Source organism: Monodon monoceros, unplaced genomic scaffold, assembly GCF_005190385.1.
Source record: "Monodon monoceros isolate NGI ecotype Baffin Bay Population unplaced genomic scaffold, NGI_Narwhal_1 Super_Scaffold_3, whole genome shotgun sequence".
In the NCBI taxonomy this organism is placed as follows: domain Eukaryota; kingdom Metazoa; phylum Chordata; class Mammalia; order Artiodactyla; family Monodontidae; genus Monodon; species Monodon monoceros.
Genome location: NW_021703780.1, coordinates 117995 through 134008, shown reverse-complemented (window position 1 = coordinate 134008; position 16014 = coordinate 117995). Strand labels below are relative to the sequence as shown.

Below are 16014 nucleotides of genomic sequence, written 5' to 3'. Positions count from 1 at the left end.
ACAAAAAACTCCACTCATGTTTTATCCCGATATGTATATGGTTTTATTTTTGTTTAGTCCTTGATCCATCTAGAGTTTATTTTTGTGTGTATGGCTGTCACTTCAGTCAGTGCATCCGAATGAATAGCCAGTCGTCACATTAAACCATCTCTTTTTCCCCACTGAAATGAAATGCCACCTTTATCATCTATTAAAATCCCATACATACACTATTTGAAGGTGCAGTAGATACCATGTGGCAAACAAAATATCTTAGAAAGCTTCAAGCCCAAGAGGATATGGCTACCATGAGGATGGGTTTCAGTATCAACACAAATGTTTATGCATAGACAGAAGAAAACATCTGTATGCTTAGCTGTCAAATAGATGGAGACTGGGGGCAGGTCAAATGCAGTAGATGACATCATAAGGAGGAGTAGAATTCTATTTGGAACTTCAGAAACCTTAAAGGAAGACTCTGGCCAGCTTCTTCTTAAGACGGAGGCCTGATTCACTGGCTTCTTTGCCACCTTACCTGACACGGGCCTCAGCAGTGGATGAGAATGTCAGTTCTAAATGTCTTAAGTAATAGAAAGCTCAAATAGGGGTTTATTTTTCTCATACCTAGTAGTTGAGAGGTGGGCAGATAGAGGTGTTGGTTTAGTGGCTTAAAATTGTCAGAGCCAGAATAGATGTCATTTTCTTGGCCTTTTCCTTGTGTCCATTGCCTGATGGTCACAGGATGGCTCCTCCAACCCCAGGTAACACTTAAAGAATGTTCAAGGCAACACAAAGGGGAAATGGTAGTGCCATTACTTTTATCAAGACAGCAGAAAGCCTTCCCGGAAGCCACCCATCAGATCTCCATTATGCTTCAGTGTCCAACACTATGTCCCACAGCCATTGCTAGCAGCAAGGCTGGCTGGGAGAAAGCGGGTTCCGCTTTTCTAGCCTCTCTGGTTGCACGTAATAAGTGAAGAGGGGGTGGTGATGACAGGCAATGAACAATATCTGCCCAAATTCACCACCCATTCATTCATTCAAAAAATATTTATTGAGCACCTGAACAGCCTATGTGAACAAAACAGAGAGGAGCACGTGTGGCTTGTTCCAGAGGAAATGAGGCTGAGGTGGAGTGATCAAGAGTAGATAATAGGCCATGAGGTCAGGGAAGTCAGTAGGATACTACCTGACTTACAACAAAGTGAGATCTCTTTGGCTGTTCAGTGGCAGCAAGCAGGAAGCTACGAACTCCTGTGACTGCAGAACTTCTGGGCCACCGCCACCCCCATGATGGACTGTGCCCCCTTATCCACTGAAATTCATACCTGGTTAACCATTTATACTGCTTATTTGCTGATTCAGTAATAAACCCAACTCAAAACAAAACAAAATGAAAAGGATGTGGGACTGAAAAAGTGGAGTCAAAGATGACACCACAGGGTTTGGCCTGAACAACTTAAGAGTTTTCACTAATTGAGCTGGAAAAGCCCAAAGGGGCATGTGGTTTAGGAGGGGATGTCAGGTACCTGATCCGATGGAGCACAGTCAATTTCTGTCTTGTGTTGTTTTGTTTCTTGAAGGCGGGTTGGTTTTTGCCTTGGAAACTGACTGTGTTCAGGATTCAACAGTGTCAGTAAGTGAATTTTTCTTGTGTTCATAATAGCTTTAGGTTTGCAATAAAATCTAAACCACCATTTTCTGACTTTTCAGACAGAGCTGCCTCAGGACGAGCCAAGGGAAAAGCCATCTCCCCTCGGTGCAGGCCCTCGGGAGGGCCCATGGAACCCCCAAAGCTGCTGAGCATTGGATTTCTGCTGTGCTCTCTGACTTGCCTCTTGTTGGAAACTGTCGCTTTGTCTCTGTCACCTTTATCTGCCTTCGGAATACAAGACCAGGATGGATTGGAACCACGCTCAAGAGGTGTGTTTGCTGTTACGATGAATGTTCCTATCTTCATAGGACATAAGATTCCTGTCTCAGGTCAGGAAAGAGTGATTCTGTATTTTTAAAAAAATGTTCACAGGAAAGCAAAGTATTTCTGGTTTGGTTCAACAAGCATGAACCCACTAAGCCAAAGCCATAGGTGTCAACCTTCCATAAAATATGACAAATGCTCCCTGAGGACAAAGGGATAATTAAAGTTGTTTGGGGGGAGGGGTCAAGAAGGACTTCAGAAAGGAAGCGAAATTTAAGCTAAAGCTGATGAGCCACTGACCGATGGCTTAGCTGCTCCCAAAGCCCAGCGTGGTGCTGAGTTCCTTCCCATCTCTGGAAAGGGTATCGTTGTGAGTGGTGAACCCTCCTGACTTCACACCACAGACACTTTTGTTTGCCCTACCTCTTCCCCTGATCAGCAGACCCTGAACCTCCTTCTGCCAGCCGCCCCGGCCTCCTCCTGTTGGTGCCACTGGGCAGGCGGCCATCTCCTTTCTCCTCACGGGACGCTCAGGGCCCTCAGCCCCCCGAACACCCTCTAGGCAACAGCATGGTGTCTATTGAGTCGTGCTCCTCGCTCACAGTGTACCCCATTGATTCACAGACACCTCCAAACAACCTTTAAGCGATCTGGGGCGGAGATTATTGCTCCTATTTCACATACAAGGAGGAAAACAAAGGAGGATACCTTTGTTTTCCCAAAAGTGTATTCCTTTAATCTCTTAGCACAGCAAAGTTGTTAGGAATATGGGCCCTGGGCAACTATAAGAACCTGAGATCTGGGACAACTATTTGAACTTGAACCAGGTTTCAAATCCCAGCTTCATCACTTACTCGGGCTCTCTTCAGTGACTGTCTATGTTCTTCCTGCAGAAACTTCCAGGTCCTGGCTGAGCAACTTCAGTGATTACCTGTGGGATCTCATCAGGAGCTCCATCCCTACAGCTGCCATTTTTGCTTTTCTGATCATTTCAGCAATCATGGGGACCCTCTGTTGCCTCACGTAAGCTGCTGGGGGGAGGAGAGGGGGAACCGAGGGAGAGGCAGGAACAGCCAAGTTCCACACCAGCCTGCGCATCTGTAACTAAGGAAAAGTTTTGAGGAAGGTGATTGTGGGAACACCACTCTGAAAGTCCATGTGTCCCCCTTTGAAAAAGTCTCCTGCACGTTCTCTTTTTTTCTCTAACCCACTCCCTACGTTTCCAACCACTGACGTGTGACGTTTAAAGACCAGTGTTTGCAATTGATCTTTTTTTTTCTTATACTAACTTCATTAACTCCTAATTATCCTTCCCTTTAGTTTAGGAACTATACATGGAAAACATATGATTAACTTTTCAACTGCCTGAAAATTTGCCGAAATATTTATTATTAAATCATATGAAGCCAAAGAGATTCCTGAAATAGCTAACAAAATACTTAAGCTTAGCTAGCAAAGCCTGAATTTCATTAATTCAATCAGTATTTACTAAGACATGACCACTTGCCTGTCTCTGTCCTGATTACTAGAGACAGAGAAATAAGACAACTGAATTATTACAACCTGGTGGCTCAGGGCTGTTCAAACTGCGGAATCTAATAAAGTGGCTGAGGTCAAAGATCAGGTGAAGGGTGTGGCATCCCCACCTAAGGCTCCTGATAACCTCAAAACGACCACAGATCAAGAACCATGTCTAGGAAACAAACTTGGATATGGTTCCTGGCACCTAGAACTCACAGGAGCCAAACAGAACTAAACGAGCTATTCATTGTTTGAGCCGTACAGCAGTACTCGGACCTCGGATCGGCCATGAGAAGGACACTTGCTTCAGGCACAGCCACAGAGAATAGTGGACCGGGGGAGCGTCCTGGAGGATGGGCCACAGGCCAGGGAGCTCCCCCTTCTAGGAGGAAGAGCTGGGTCTGATCAATGTCTGACCAGCAGGATTCCAGAATGACTACAGAGCAGGGACTGCTGCAGGCCTCCCGGTCTTCCTCTTTTCAAAGGGAAGGGTTTACAGCCGTTGCCCTCTTCCTGCGCCATCACTGTATGGGGCAGGGGTGGGGGTGGAAACTAGAGGCCAGGGGCACATGGTCTACTTCGGTTCAAAGCTCTCTTAACCAAGAAGAGCCACACCCAGACTTGAGAGAACCAGATACTCTGGAAGCAGACTGTGTGGCGGGAGTGTGGTGTGCAGGGTATTATCAGGGATCAACGCCTGCGGGGGGCAGGGGCAGGAAGGGAGAAGCTGAACCGCCTTGCAAGCCCTGCAAGGCCTCCGGTGACCCCCTTCAGAGTTGTCCTTCCCCCGCTGCAGGAAGTACTGGCTCTGTGTTCACCAACCCTGTTCCTTCTTCCCAAGCACAGAGGAAGACTGCATTTCACAACTAAAGAAGCCAGGACTCAAGTCAACATACATTTGATTCTCTATCTTTTAAATCACTGTTGCTCAAACTCTGGCCAACAGGCCGGCTGCATCAGAAACATCTGAGGCTTTGCTGAAACACGCACACACAGAGGGACTTCTGTGAAGACAGGCAGGCAACATGCCGAGAGAAAAATTTCCTTTTTTGAAGTAAATGGCTCAGCCTGGGGAGAAAAACCAGTAAACCCTTGCTTGCTGGGAACAAACAAGGACAGTAAGAACAAAACAAAAGAAGACATGGATGACAAAATATAAAAGGATCCAAAAAGCTGGATAAACAAAGACCTTAGTGAAAGTAAGATTAGAGAAAAAAATGATAGATGCAGGAGACATAATTAATTTTTTGGTAGAAAACAACCAAAATAATTCAACAGAAGAAAACACTTCAAGGCATAATTTTTTTTAATATTGCAAAATTAAAGGAAGGTTTGAGTCTCTAGTCATACGGGGTGCATCAAGTCCCAGGAAAAATTGGCACTTGGGACTGGGCACATACTAGATGCCGAATAATACTTGATTTTTTATGAATACATTTCACAGTCAGGATTGCAAACAGTTTCTCTGTGCCTCTTTATTCACCCTCTATAACCATTAGCGGCGGCTGTAAAGAAGGCTTAGGCTTGCTGCTTGCTACCTGAGGAAATCAGCATGGAAGCCTGGCTAACCTCTCGGGGCCCTGGCAAGTACGCAAAAACACACGTGTTCAATCTAACGAATTTTTAGTACGGTTTATACTAGTGAAAAAATAGAACCAACTTAAATGATTCTTGGCTGGTTAAAGAAAGCAGTGGACATTCATACAATGAGTACTATACAGTCACCAAAACGTTGCTGTAGAAGGGTAATTACATGGAATCAGATTCATGAAATATCGTTGAGTGGAAAAAAGCAGATTATAACAGAGGATATACAATTTCACCCAATTGGTTGTGAAAAACTATACGTACAGGGAAAAAATCTTTTAAGGACCTAACGAAAGATTTAGACATTGGTCATCTCCTTGTGATAGTGAATAGGTGACTTTAATTATCACTACTGTTGTTGTTATGTAGTTTCATGTTTATTTTTGTGTGTCTGCACTTTCCAATCCTTCCACAACAAAACGTATTGTTTAATTAGTAAGTTTTTTAAGAGAAACTTTAAAAACAAAAGAAGAAAAACTATCTGATCACACTCCGATACCGCACACTTACTCTTACTTTCTCAAGTCATGAATGCAGTTTTTGCAATATGAAATTACTTGGTTCATGATAAGAAAAGAAGCTGTCCAAAATCTTATCTTGGAAAAGGTGATGTAACTACAAAGTAGCTCTGTGCAGACCAAGACAGTGTACTGGAATTTAAACTCAGTTCAGCAGTCATTTTCTCTTCCTTTCCCAGTGTCCTCATAGGTGAACCAGTCCAATGAAGTACTAGAAGATTCCAAGAGAGTGCAGAGTGTGCTATTTGTGTGCATTGAGGAAGTATCTATCAGGTAAAATTAAATTGTCGGGCTTCCCTGGTAGCGCAGTGGTTGAGAGTCCACCTGCCGATGCAGGGGACACAGGTTTGTGCCTCGGTCCGGGAAGATCCCACATGCCGTGGAGCGGCTGGGCCCGTGAGCCATGGCCGCTGAGCCTGCGCATCCGGAGCCTGTGCTCCACAACGGGAGAGGCCACAACAGTGAGAGGCCCGCATACCACAAAACAAACAAACAAACAAACAAAAAAGTTATGACACGATAGGGCTTTGTGGCCAATTAAGTTGGAGAGGTGCTGAAACAAATTTAAACATATTTCCTTCACCGTATGACATATCGTGGCTATCTTTCCATATCAGAAAGTGTTGCATAGTATTCCTTGCAGTGGATTCGACAGAAGTCATTTATCCACCCCCCATATAATAATAATTTAGGGTGTTTGTACTTGTTCACTATTGCAACTGTAATGCAGGTGATAGTTTTACACATTATTCATTTGCTTTCCCCTTTGCTGTTCTGAGTTGGAAATAATTCACTCCGTGGGCACTATTGAACACCTCCTGTTCTGGGAAGGTGACAAAACAAACACCAAGCCTGGCTCGGGTGGAAGGCACAGCAGGGCCAGGGGCTGGGATGAGAGTAAGGTCTGGTGGGCCTCAGAAAGCATCTGGGCTCTACTGGGAGCCAACAGAAAGCAGGGAGCAGAGAAGGGACGTCATTTGATGGGTGTCTTTAAAGGGTCATCTCAGTTGCCACGTTGAGAAGGTCAGAAGCAGGGAGACCAGCTGGGAGGTTTACCGAAATCCAGGTGAGAGACAGTTTCGTTGGGACCAGGGTGGGAATCGGCGGAGTTGCAGGAAGAGTTGGAATCCAGACAGAGGGTGAAGGAAGGAGCATCAGGGTTTGATTATGGGTCAGGTGAGGGGTGGGAAAGAGGGAGGCTCTGAGGATGCCTCCCAGACTTTGGGCCTAAGCACGGGCACGGACGGGGTTAGGAATTTACTCCTGAAAAATGTGAAGAGAAAGAAAGACCGAATGGATGTTCTCATTGATGTGGAGGTGAGATCCAGCCACACATCCTTTGTCCCACACTCCACGCAGCAGGAGGAGACCATCCTCTGATCGAACTTGAAGTGACAGTTTAACTTATCAGCTTGCACTAACCTTTAAATCAGATTGGATGTTTACTTAAATTCTTCCCCCCTACTCAGCACATGGGAGCCGGGGACGGAAGTCTAAGTAGTAATGAAAAGAAGAGCTGCATCCTTACACACATCTTTATAGCCTTTATATCTTGCCCAGCTTGCTCCTTAAGACAAACTGCTGAACGTGCAGTCGTTGGGTCACAGGCCATGAGCATGTTAAAGCCTTACGCTGGTCCACGTAGCGCTTGTACGAGTTTCCAGGTTCCGCCTCTCTTGAACATTGCGTTGTTTCCTTGGTTTTCTTTACATTTTTGCCAGTTATGTTTGGCAATATATTATTTAATTTTGCTTGTATTTTAAAAATTCCTGAAGTACCCCTAGGCTTGGTGCCCCAGAATTTTTAAGCTGCTTTTTCTTTTTATAAATGTATTTATTTATTTATTTTTGGCTGCATTGGGTCTGTAATCCCCATCCTGTCTCCTCACGCCAGAGCCCTGCCTCTTTTTAAACTATAAACACTAAATCATAGGCATGCATTCTCCTGTGATTTTCTGTTTTGAGATTCATCCACGTCGATGCCTGTAGCCCATTTCCACCCAGTTGTAAGAAAAGACCTCTAATCATTTACACCATCGACTGTAGACGGACATCTGTATTGTTTCTGTCTTTTTTATTCTAAATATTAATGCATGTCTTGTAGTGTACAAGTGCAAGAGTTCCTCTGAGGACTATCACACTGTGATTGACTTTCTGAGTCAAAGGCACCAACTATTAAATATATCCGCATCCTTGAGAAGATGCAACATCACCAGCCTTTTAAATTTTTGCCAATCTGGCGGATAAGTAATGGTATCTTATTGTTTTCTTACTTTGCATTTCCCCGATAACTTATGAGATGGAAGGCCTTTTCATGTGTTTATAGGACATTTGTCTTGCTCTTCTATGAATTTTGCCCATTTTTCTAATTTTAGTTTCATTTATTCCTTATTGATCAGTAGGAATTCCTTCTATACTCTGTATACTAATATTTTGTAGGCTATAGCTGTGGAAAATATCTTCCCTCAGTTTGAGGATTGTATTTTCATTCTCAATATGACGTATTTTGATCAGCAGAAGTGCTTATTTTAACGTAGTGCGAGTTGGCAATGTAAGTGCTTTTCTACCCCAAAGTCATAAAGGATGTCTCCTATATTGTCTTCTAAAAGTTTTATAGTTTTGCCTTTCACCTTTAAGTCCTTCAGCTACTCGGAATACATTTTTGTGTGGTGTGAGGTAAAGTCTAATTTCATTTTTTAAAAACATTGTGAGAAACTATATTTTTCCAGTCATGAACTTTGAACTGAATTTGTGTGCCTCAAGGCAGTTCTAGGAATTGAGAAAAGCAGATAGCTGCAATAAATTCCAAGAAGCAAAGCCTGATTCTGAGCACTGAGCACCCTGAACTGGAACCAGCCGACCAGAAAAAGGCATGGGAATGTTGAAAAAAAGACCAGCTGTGTGACCATGCATCCTCTGAGTCAGCCGACTTGCCCTCCCAGTACTTTTCCACCCTGAGCTTTGCCTCGACAAAAACTTTTAACTACATTTTGCTCGAGGATTCACTCCCTCGGAAGTCCTTCGACTGCAGTAGTTTAGATAGCGTGTTTGCCTTCACCTGTAACCAGTCTCGGTTTCTGTTTTGATCCTATGGATCCCCAGTCGCCCTTACTGCAAGCGTGTCCTTTCCCTACTGCTCTACAGTGCCTCTTGTCATGTCACCATTTCTCGTCTCTCTTCTGTTCCAATGGTCTGTTTGTCTATTTCTGTGCCCATACCATGCTCTCCTAATTAACATAGCTTTGTTATAAGTCTTGCAATCTAGAAGGCAGTTCCCCCACATTGTTCTTCTAGAGTGCTTTGGCAATTCTTGTTCTTTACAAGTCCACACATATTTTAAAATTAGTTTATCAAGTTTCACAAAACCTATCCCAGAAGTGGGATTGCTGGCTCAGAAGGTACTGTTCGGTTTTATGAGATAATGCAAAACTGTTCTCCTAAGTAGTACTGCCAACAGCAGTACTCCCAGCAGCAATATTCAAGAACTCATATGGATTCACATCTTCTCCAACACTTGATATTGTTAGACATTTAAATTTTTGATAATTGAATGGAGGTGCAGTGGTATTTCATTGCGGTCTGATCACTAATGAGGTTGAACATCTGTTCATATGTTTATTGTTCACGTGGGTTTCTCCATCTGTGAAATGTTTATTCGTGGTTTTTACTCATTTATCTGCTGGATTGTTTGTGTTTTCCTTATTGATTTGTAGACCTTTATATGTTCATAGTAGGAATTCTTCGTCAGTTGTGTGTATTGAAAATATTTTCTGCGAAAGCACAACTGATCTTTTTTGCTTTTTAGCTTGTCTTTTGATGAGTAAAAGTTCTTAATGCTAAAGTCAAACTGATCAATATTGTTTTATAGTCAATGGTTTGTCTCTATCCCAAAGTCTAAAAGTTCTTCGCTGATGTTTTCTGTCAAGAGCTTTAAAGTTGTGTTTTTGACACAGAAGTCCTTAATCCATCTGGAATAGATTTTTTTTCTGCATATAGCATGGAGGAGGGTTCCAGCTTCATCTCTTTCAATATAAATAATCATTTTCCAGCTTTGGTTAATGAAAAGCCCCTCTTTACTTACCTAACATGGCACCTGTATCGTATACACAGTTATACACATGACTGGGTGCGTTTCTGCGTTTTCTAATCTATCTCATTGCTCCATTAATCTATCCCTGCACTGGTATCGCACTGTCTTAATTTCAATAGCTCTCTCTCCTCTCTCTCTCTCTCTCTCTGTGTCTGTGTCTCTGCCTCTGTGTGTATGTGTGTGTGTGTGTATCTCAGCCTTCTATAGTTCCTTCAGGGTAATCTTGGGGAAGGGAGCCAGCAATCACATGAGCTCAGCCTCTTAGCAGAGAAAACTGGATGATCTGGCTGCAAACCCTTGCCCCTGGATTTGCCCTTCTTGTCTATGAGGTACTGGAAGGTCCAAATAAGATTACATAGAGTAATGAACTGCTTATAATACTGCGAGGTTACTCCCTTGGGGTCAAGGGGCCAGGTGTTTATCAGGCAAAGGTGTGTACAGATCGTGGACAGCCCTGAGCTCTGTAAGCACAGGAAATGTTTGTTTTGTTCAGAAAGTCTGTCGTCTAGGCTGCTGTTTTAACGCCACGAAGGCGTTAGGGTATAAGGAATTCTGCTCTAGGATTCGGAAGGAATGTTGGCTTTCTTCGCTTCCACTGATCCCTCAATTTTTTGTGGCATTAGCAGTAGGAGCTGTAGCCTAAGACAAATAACAGCAGCACAGGAGCCTTAAAAGGCCTTTTCTCAAAGTCCTGTGCCCACATCGGTTTCTGGGTGGAGCCTGGAGTCGGAGGGGCGGCCGTCGCAGCCCTCGGATGCTCCCCTGCCATCCCCACGAATTCGGCCCGGGTGTAGGTCGAGCACTCAACCCGCCCCAGGCTGTGGGTCCTCTGCGGTTTGGGAGCGGTGTGCTTTTTCCTATGACCCCTCTGGGATTCAGCCGCAGGGGCCTCGGCGGGAACAGCGCCTCCTTCCGGCCCTCAGGTGCGTAGCGCGCCAGGGGCCCGCGGGGCCCAGGGGGAGGGGGGAGACGGGAGGCGGGGGCAGGGGCGTGGCGAGGGTGGGGCGTGGGCGGAGCTCCTCCCCCGCGCTCTCGGCGCACAGCCTGCGGGGTGGTGACTGACCAGCCGCGCCGCTTCCCAGTCGCCTTCGCCGCCTCTGCCGCCTCCGCGCCGCAGGCCCGGGGCCCTGCCGCTCCAGGCTCTGTCCGGCCCCGTGTCCCCGCGTCCCCGCGTCCCAGCGCCCGGCGTCCCAGGTCCCGCAAGATGACGCTGAAGGCGAGCGAGGGCGAGAGCGGGGGCGCCATGCGCACGGCGCTCTCCGACCTCTACCTGGAGCACTTGCTGCAGAAGCGCAGCCGGCCCGAGGTGAGCTGCCCCCGGGGCCCGACGCGGGATGCGGGCCGGTCCTCGTCTCTAGGCCGCGCCTCCGGCCGCGGTCCCTCCCCGCCCGCCACCCTGCCCTCGGGGGTCCTGCCCCCGGGGTGGAGGCCGCGGCGGGTGGCGGGGTTCGGGCGGGACTCCGGGCGCGGTGGCTGGTGGCCCCCAGTAGCGCCTCTAGGCGAGAATCGGGAGAGGCCGCGGCCTCGACCGAGAGCTGATTAAGGTCAAGGGAAACTTCTTCGTGGACAGAAGTCAGGGTCACAGAAAGACTGTAAGGAACAGATCCGAGAGTAGGACTGCTTGGTGGTTGTGTCAGCAGAAAGGGTTGTAAAAGCCAACGCTGGCCCCAAAGTGTTCACTCACTGTCCCTGTGCATTTAGGCAGGGCCCCTGGTGCTGGGGTGCAGATGGGTGGACCCCTGTGTCTGTTTGTGGGCAGTCATCTCACAGGTAATTCTGCCCCCCAGATTCCTATGATGGCCCATAAATAGCTCATCACCTCCATCCTCAAAGATTCCCAGAGGGAAGGGTTGATAATTTTCTTGTTATCTCTCATTCTTCTGGGTGTGGCGAGGACCCAGCAAGGTAAGGTTGTCACTCAGGGTCTCTCCCACAAGGGCACGGCCACCAGGATGCTCGCTCACTCACTCATCTGAAGGCCGACGCTCTGTCGCATTGTCAGCCATCAGCAGCACCGACCAGCAGCCCTTCCATGTCCCCTGGCCTTCTCACAACACAGTGGCCAGGTTCCAAGAAAGGATGTCCACGGAGACACACAGACAGAGATAGAGGGCCAGGCAGAAGCTATCTTGCCTTTGATAACTCAGCCTCAGAACTCACAGTGTGAATCTTTTTCCTAGACTACAAGATCTTCCAGGGCAGGGCCGTTTCACACTCACTTTTTACATTTTAAATGCCTGGTAAGTGGGTCCTCAGAAATGTTTGCTGAATTAATAAGTGACTTAAGAGGTGGACATGCGATTCAGCATAGCCATCCACTTTCACTCATGAGGAAACTGAAGATCCACAAAGTAAAGCAGACTGTAGAGCTGTGAGCTCTGGGCTGGGTGGCATCAGCTCAGGTCTCTGCATTCACACCTGTCTGTCATTGCAAATCAGGATGAACCCGTGGGGAAGACCTTGGTTATTCAGCTGACAAGACAAAATTGGAAGTTATGCAGCAGCATGTACCCTAGGAGGGGCTCAGGCTCTAAAACTACTTGGTTCCTCATAAGTTTGGACATGGGATTTTTTTTTCTTCCCCACAATCAGCTCACTTGGCTGAGCCTTAACTCACTCCCCCCCAAAAAAAACCACCTCTCTTTATTAAATTTTCTTTTGGAAACTTTATTGAGGTTTACTTTAGCATACATCTAATTCACGGATTTGATTGTGCAGTTCAATGACATTTGACAGATGCATCCCATCATGTGGCCATCACCGTAATCATAATGTAGAACATTTGTGTCACTCCAGAAAGTTCCCTGATGGTCCTTTAGGTTCATTTCCCCGGAAACCTGGAAGCCACCCTGGCAACTTCTGGAAAACACTACCACTTTGCCTTTTTTAGACTGTCTTATAAATAGACTCCAAACATATGCAGGCTTTTCTTTCTGGCTCTTTTCACTTAGCAAAACCTGAGTGTCACCTGTAACTCAGTGCCCAGACCCTGTGTAGACCTGTCTGCTCCTGGTGGGGAGGCTGGAGAAGTCGTGTGCGGTTTTGAAAAGAGGCCCTTTCACTGCCCTCTGAGTAATAAGCAGTTTTTGTGGAGCTGTGAGTTGATCCTGCAAAAATACCAGATACAGTCTATTGCTTAGTCAGTTTGCTTGAGTGTATGAAAGGATTTGAACATGAAATAAGAAAACTTGGTAAAGCACTGAATGCAAAGCATCCAGACCTGCCAAGGTGTGGAGACTGGAAGAAGAATCTCCACACGATGAAAGGTGGCCTGACCCCACGAACCTGCTGACTCTTACTTCCTGAGGTTCAGCCTCCCTCTGGGGCTCTTAGCAGTCTCTGCTGCCAACCCTGGGCTCTGCCTGTGCCTTTGATTTCTCTTCTCTGTAAAATGGACCTGCTTAGAGGGTTGCGGTGATGTTGACCTGACATAACGCCTGTCCAGCAGCAGTAGCACGTTTTGCTGTCCTAGCAAGAACCAAGAAAAGTTGTAAGGAAGTTGTTGGCTTTAAAGGAGTTCATAAACTCATGTTGCCAAAGGCTTCATTTAGGGAGATTGCTTTCTATAAAAGTTCTAAAGACTGGAAGCCCAAAGTTTCACCTCTGATTATAGTCGACATTTTGTATTGAAAAAGTATTGTCGGGCTTCCCTGGTGGCGCAGTGGTTGAGAGTCCGCCTGCCGATGCAGGGGACACGGGTTCGTGCCCCAGTCCGGGAAGATCCCACATGCCGCGGAGCGGCTGGGCCCGTGAGCCGTGGCCACTGGGCCTGCGCGTCCGGAGCCTGTGCTCCGCAACAGGAGAGGCCACAACGGTGAGAGGCCCGTGTACCGCAAAAAAAAAAAAAAAAAAAAGGTATTGTCAAAATATAATTTTGCAGTAGGTTTGAAGTGTAGCCTGTCTCCCATATTTAAGTACATGTTTCCTTCCTTGGAGAAACGTTTTATGAGCTCTCTCTGACCTTGTTCTTTTTTGTAATCCCTTAGTGCACATAAGATTGGTTGTAAAATTCCTACTTTTCTCTTCAGTCCTGTTTGAAGTAGCCCTTCTCCCATGAACTGAAGCAATACGTTGAAAGTCCCTGAAAGTTCACTTGGGCCTGTCCCACATGGGAAATGACCTAAGAAATGTCAGGCTGCAGGTGAGTTTCCACTCAGAAGAGCTGTCTGTGGGCTCCTGGGCGGGGAGACGCAGCATCACCTGCTGTGCAGGGGCCAGGACGTCACTGGCGAATAGCGCTCCAGGCAGGGGACATTCAGTGTTGACGGGGGTCTTGAGACACTGCTACCAAATGTCCCCTGGGGCAAAGGGAGATGAAATCATTTGACATTTCATTGACTGCAGAGATTTTTTTCCCCTAAGCAGTGAGTTGCTCAAATCTTTCACTGTTGCTAAAAAAGGAGGGGAAGTGACCCCAGAGGTGGGAAATGGGAAGAAATGCTCTGAATTAGGGAACCAGAATACAACTTTTGTAACATGACATTTTCTTTTCTGAGTCTTCACTTTTCCGTTTTTCCTTCCCATAGAGAAATACACATGAGCAAAGTACATACGCAGTTGCCGCTGGAACAGCTCCTCTGTGACCACAACTCCCATCCGCGGAGGCCACCAAGCACGGATTGTGTAGCACTGCAGTGTTTACTATGGGAAAAATCCGCGTGTCAGTGGACCCATGCAGCTCAAACCCGTCATTGCTCAAGGGTCGTCTGTATAGGTTTTTGCTCAAAAGTCACTTGCCAGAAAATTCTGGCTCAGAGGCGCTCCTCTTTCCCCAACTCTTCCCCAGCTCTTGTCATTTGTGGTGAAACCATGCTCAGCTGTTTCTGGTACCTTGAGCCCTCTCGGTTTTCTCATAGTTTTTCTTGTTTTCTTTCCCAAAGTGGAGCCTGACCTTGCCTGCCGTCTGCGGCGATCACTTGCCTTCTTGGCCTGGGCCTTCTTCTAAGTCTCCACATGGAAACAGTTGGCAAAGAGCCTAACAGTAGGCTGAACAAATGTTTGTTCTTTCCTCCATTCGCTGTCACCGGCTCTTAATCCGACTGTTTGGGTGGGAAAGCCACCCGCCGCCAAGTTTGTTTTTCATCTCTTTTTTAATCCGAACTTCCTTTGAGCCACTGCCTCTGCCCTTTGAACCCGCTGCAGATGTTTCCTCCGAAGGGGGTTTCAGCGCACAGGCGTTGCCACCCCAGCAGTGTGTGTGATTAAAGGCCGAGAGGCTGCAGAGCTGCCCCCGTCCTGCTGGGGCGGCGGGGAAGAAGGCTGGTCTCAAAGTTGTGAAGTGAACTCTGCAAAATGCCATCTAGTACCTTTGACCACATTGTTCAGCATCACTTGGTGGTCGTGGGGCTGGTAAGGATTGAAAAACGGCTCAGCTTTGGGGCGACAAAGTAAACAAACGAAATATTTGTAGCACGTTGGAATGAATGTATTACCAGCTATGGAAACAAGAAAAGTTAGAGCAGTTCAGGGGCAGGACAGGTGCCCGGCACGTGGCCAGTGGACGGATGGACAGATGGGACAGGGGACAAACTGCAGTCTAAGTTGTCAACCTGGACAAGTTAGTTACCCTGAGTGGCAGGCGGGTAACCTTCCCATTTCTTCAAAGCTGGGTCTGGGCCAGCTGAACTCTGTGGACGTGTCCTGCCTTTGGTGTGGTCTCAGACCCACGGCTGGGGTCAAGGAAGCACCTTGGCTCCGTGCACATCTGTCTGTCTGTCTAGCCCTGCTCCTGGGATTGTCTGTGGTGAGGGGTGCAGGGGGCTGGTTGAGGGAGTTTCCTGCATGTCAGGTGCTGTTGAGGAGAGGCTGGCCCCCTCTTGCTGAGCAGTCAGGGAAGCCTCACTGTTGCTAGTTGGTTCTTTGGTCGCCACGTCGGAGGGTTGCGTTTATCTTACTCATCATTTGCAGCTTCTGGGTGAGCATGATAGTGGCTCTGAGTCATCTCGAAGGGGGACGTCTTGATGAATAAGCACATTTAAAAGACCAGCCTTTGAGATAGCAAGTCTTGAACTTTCCTGGGTGCTGAGTCCTTAATTTAAAGGCTGATGTGTTAAAAGCAATCTGTGTCATGGAGCCGAATGAGAAGGCGATGAGCGGAGGGTGCCGCTTTATCTGCCTGTTCCAGGCGCACAATCACGTAGGCGTCGGCCCCTTGCAAAGGTCATTTTGTCTTCCGTGGACTGAGACTTTCGAACCTGTCACTGTAGACGGGCCCAGCGCGTCTCGAAACACAGGTGAATCATCATAAATGGTTTATTGATGGCACTTTACGGCACATGATAAAATAATCTGATCTATGTTTTCAGATTTTATGGCCACCAGTACCTGCTTTGGTTGCTGACACAGATAAATGGTAGATGCTGATAGATCCATAGGATTAATTTCTGAGTTTGTTTTTCAGCT

The 16014-nt window shown here is 46.9% G+C and overlaps 2 protein-coding genes across 5 annotated transcripts in view; both read left to right on the top strand.

Moving 5' to 3' along the window:
- The first annotated feature begins 1760 nt into the window (after positions 1-1760).
- SMIM9 (small integral membrane protein 9) lies at positions 1761-10543 on the top strand. The gene is made up of 3 exons (XM_029242182.1): positions 1761-1902; positions 2791-2920; positions 10492-10543. The coding sequence occupies exons 1-3, from the start codon at positions 1761-1763 to the stop codon at positions 10541-10543; spliced, it is 324 nt and encodes a 107-aa protein (XP_029098015.1).
- MPP1 (membrane palmitoylated protein 1) overlaps positions 6499-16014 on the top strand; it is a 26663-nt gene continuing 17147 nt past the window's right edge. Inside the window, exons 1-2 of one of the 4 annotated variants that reach the window (XM_029243903.1) lie at positions 10802-10918; positions 13641-14593. Coding sequence is in view for 1 of the 4 variants with exons in the window: in XM_029243901.1 (XP_029099734.1) it covers positions 10817-10918 (102 nt within the window). In the remaining 3 variants the exon portion in view is untranslated. Of the gene's footprint in view, positions 6590-10674; positions 10919-12056; positions 14594-16014 lie in introns of those variants that run through there. The other 3 variants (XM_029243902.1, XM_029243904.1, XM_029243901.1) reach the window with 3 other exon arrangements.

What these genes read in the sequence shown, in the direction of transcription:
- SMIM9 (XM_029242182.1), top strand. Translation starts at nt 1,761, where the DNA reads ATGGAACCCCCAAAGCTGCTGAGCATTGGATTTCTGCTGTGCTCTCTG. An exon ending in ATTGGAACCACGCTCAAGAG is followed by an intron (nt 1,903 to 2,790) that starts GTGTGTTTGCTG and finishes TTCTTCCTGCAG; the next exon opens with AAACTTCCAGGTCCTGGCTG. An exon ending in GGGACCCTCTGTTGCCTCAC is followed by an intron (nt 2,921 to 10,491) that starts GTAAGCTGCTGG and finishes TCTGGGATTCAG; the next exon opens with CCGCAGGGGCCTCGGCGGGA.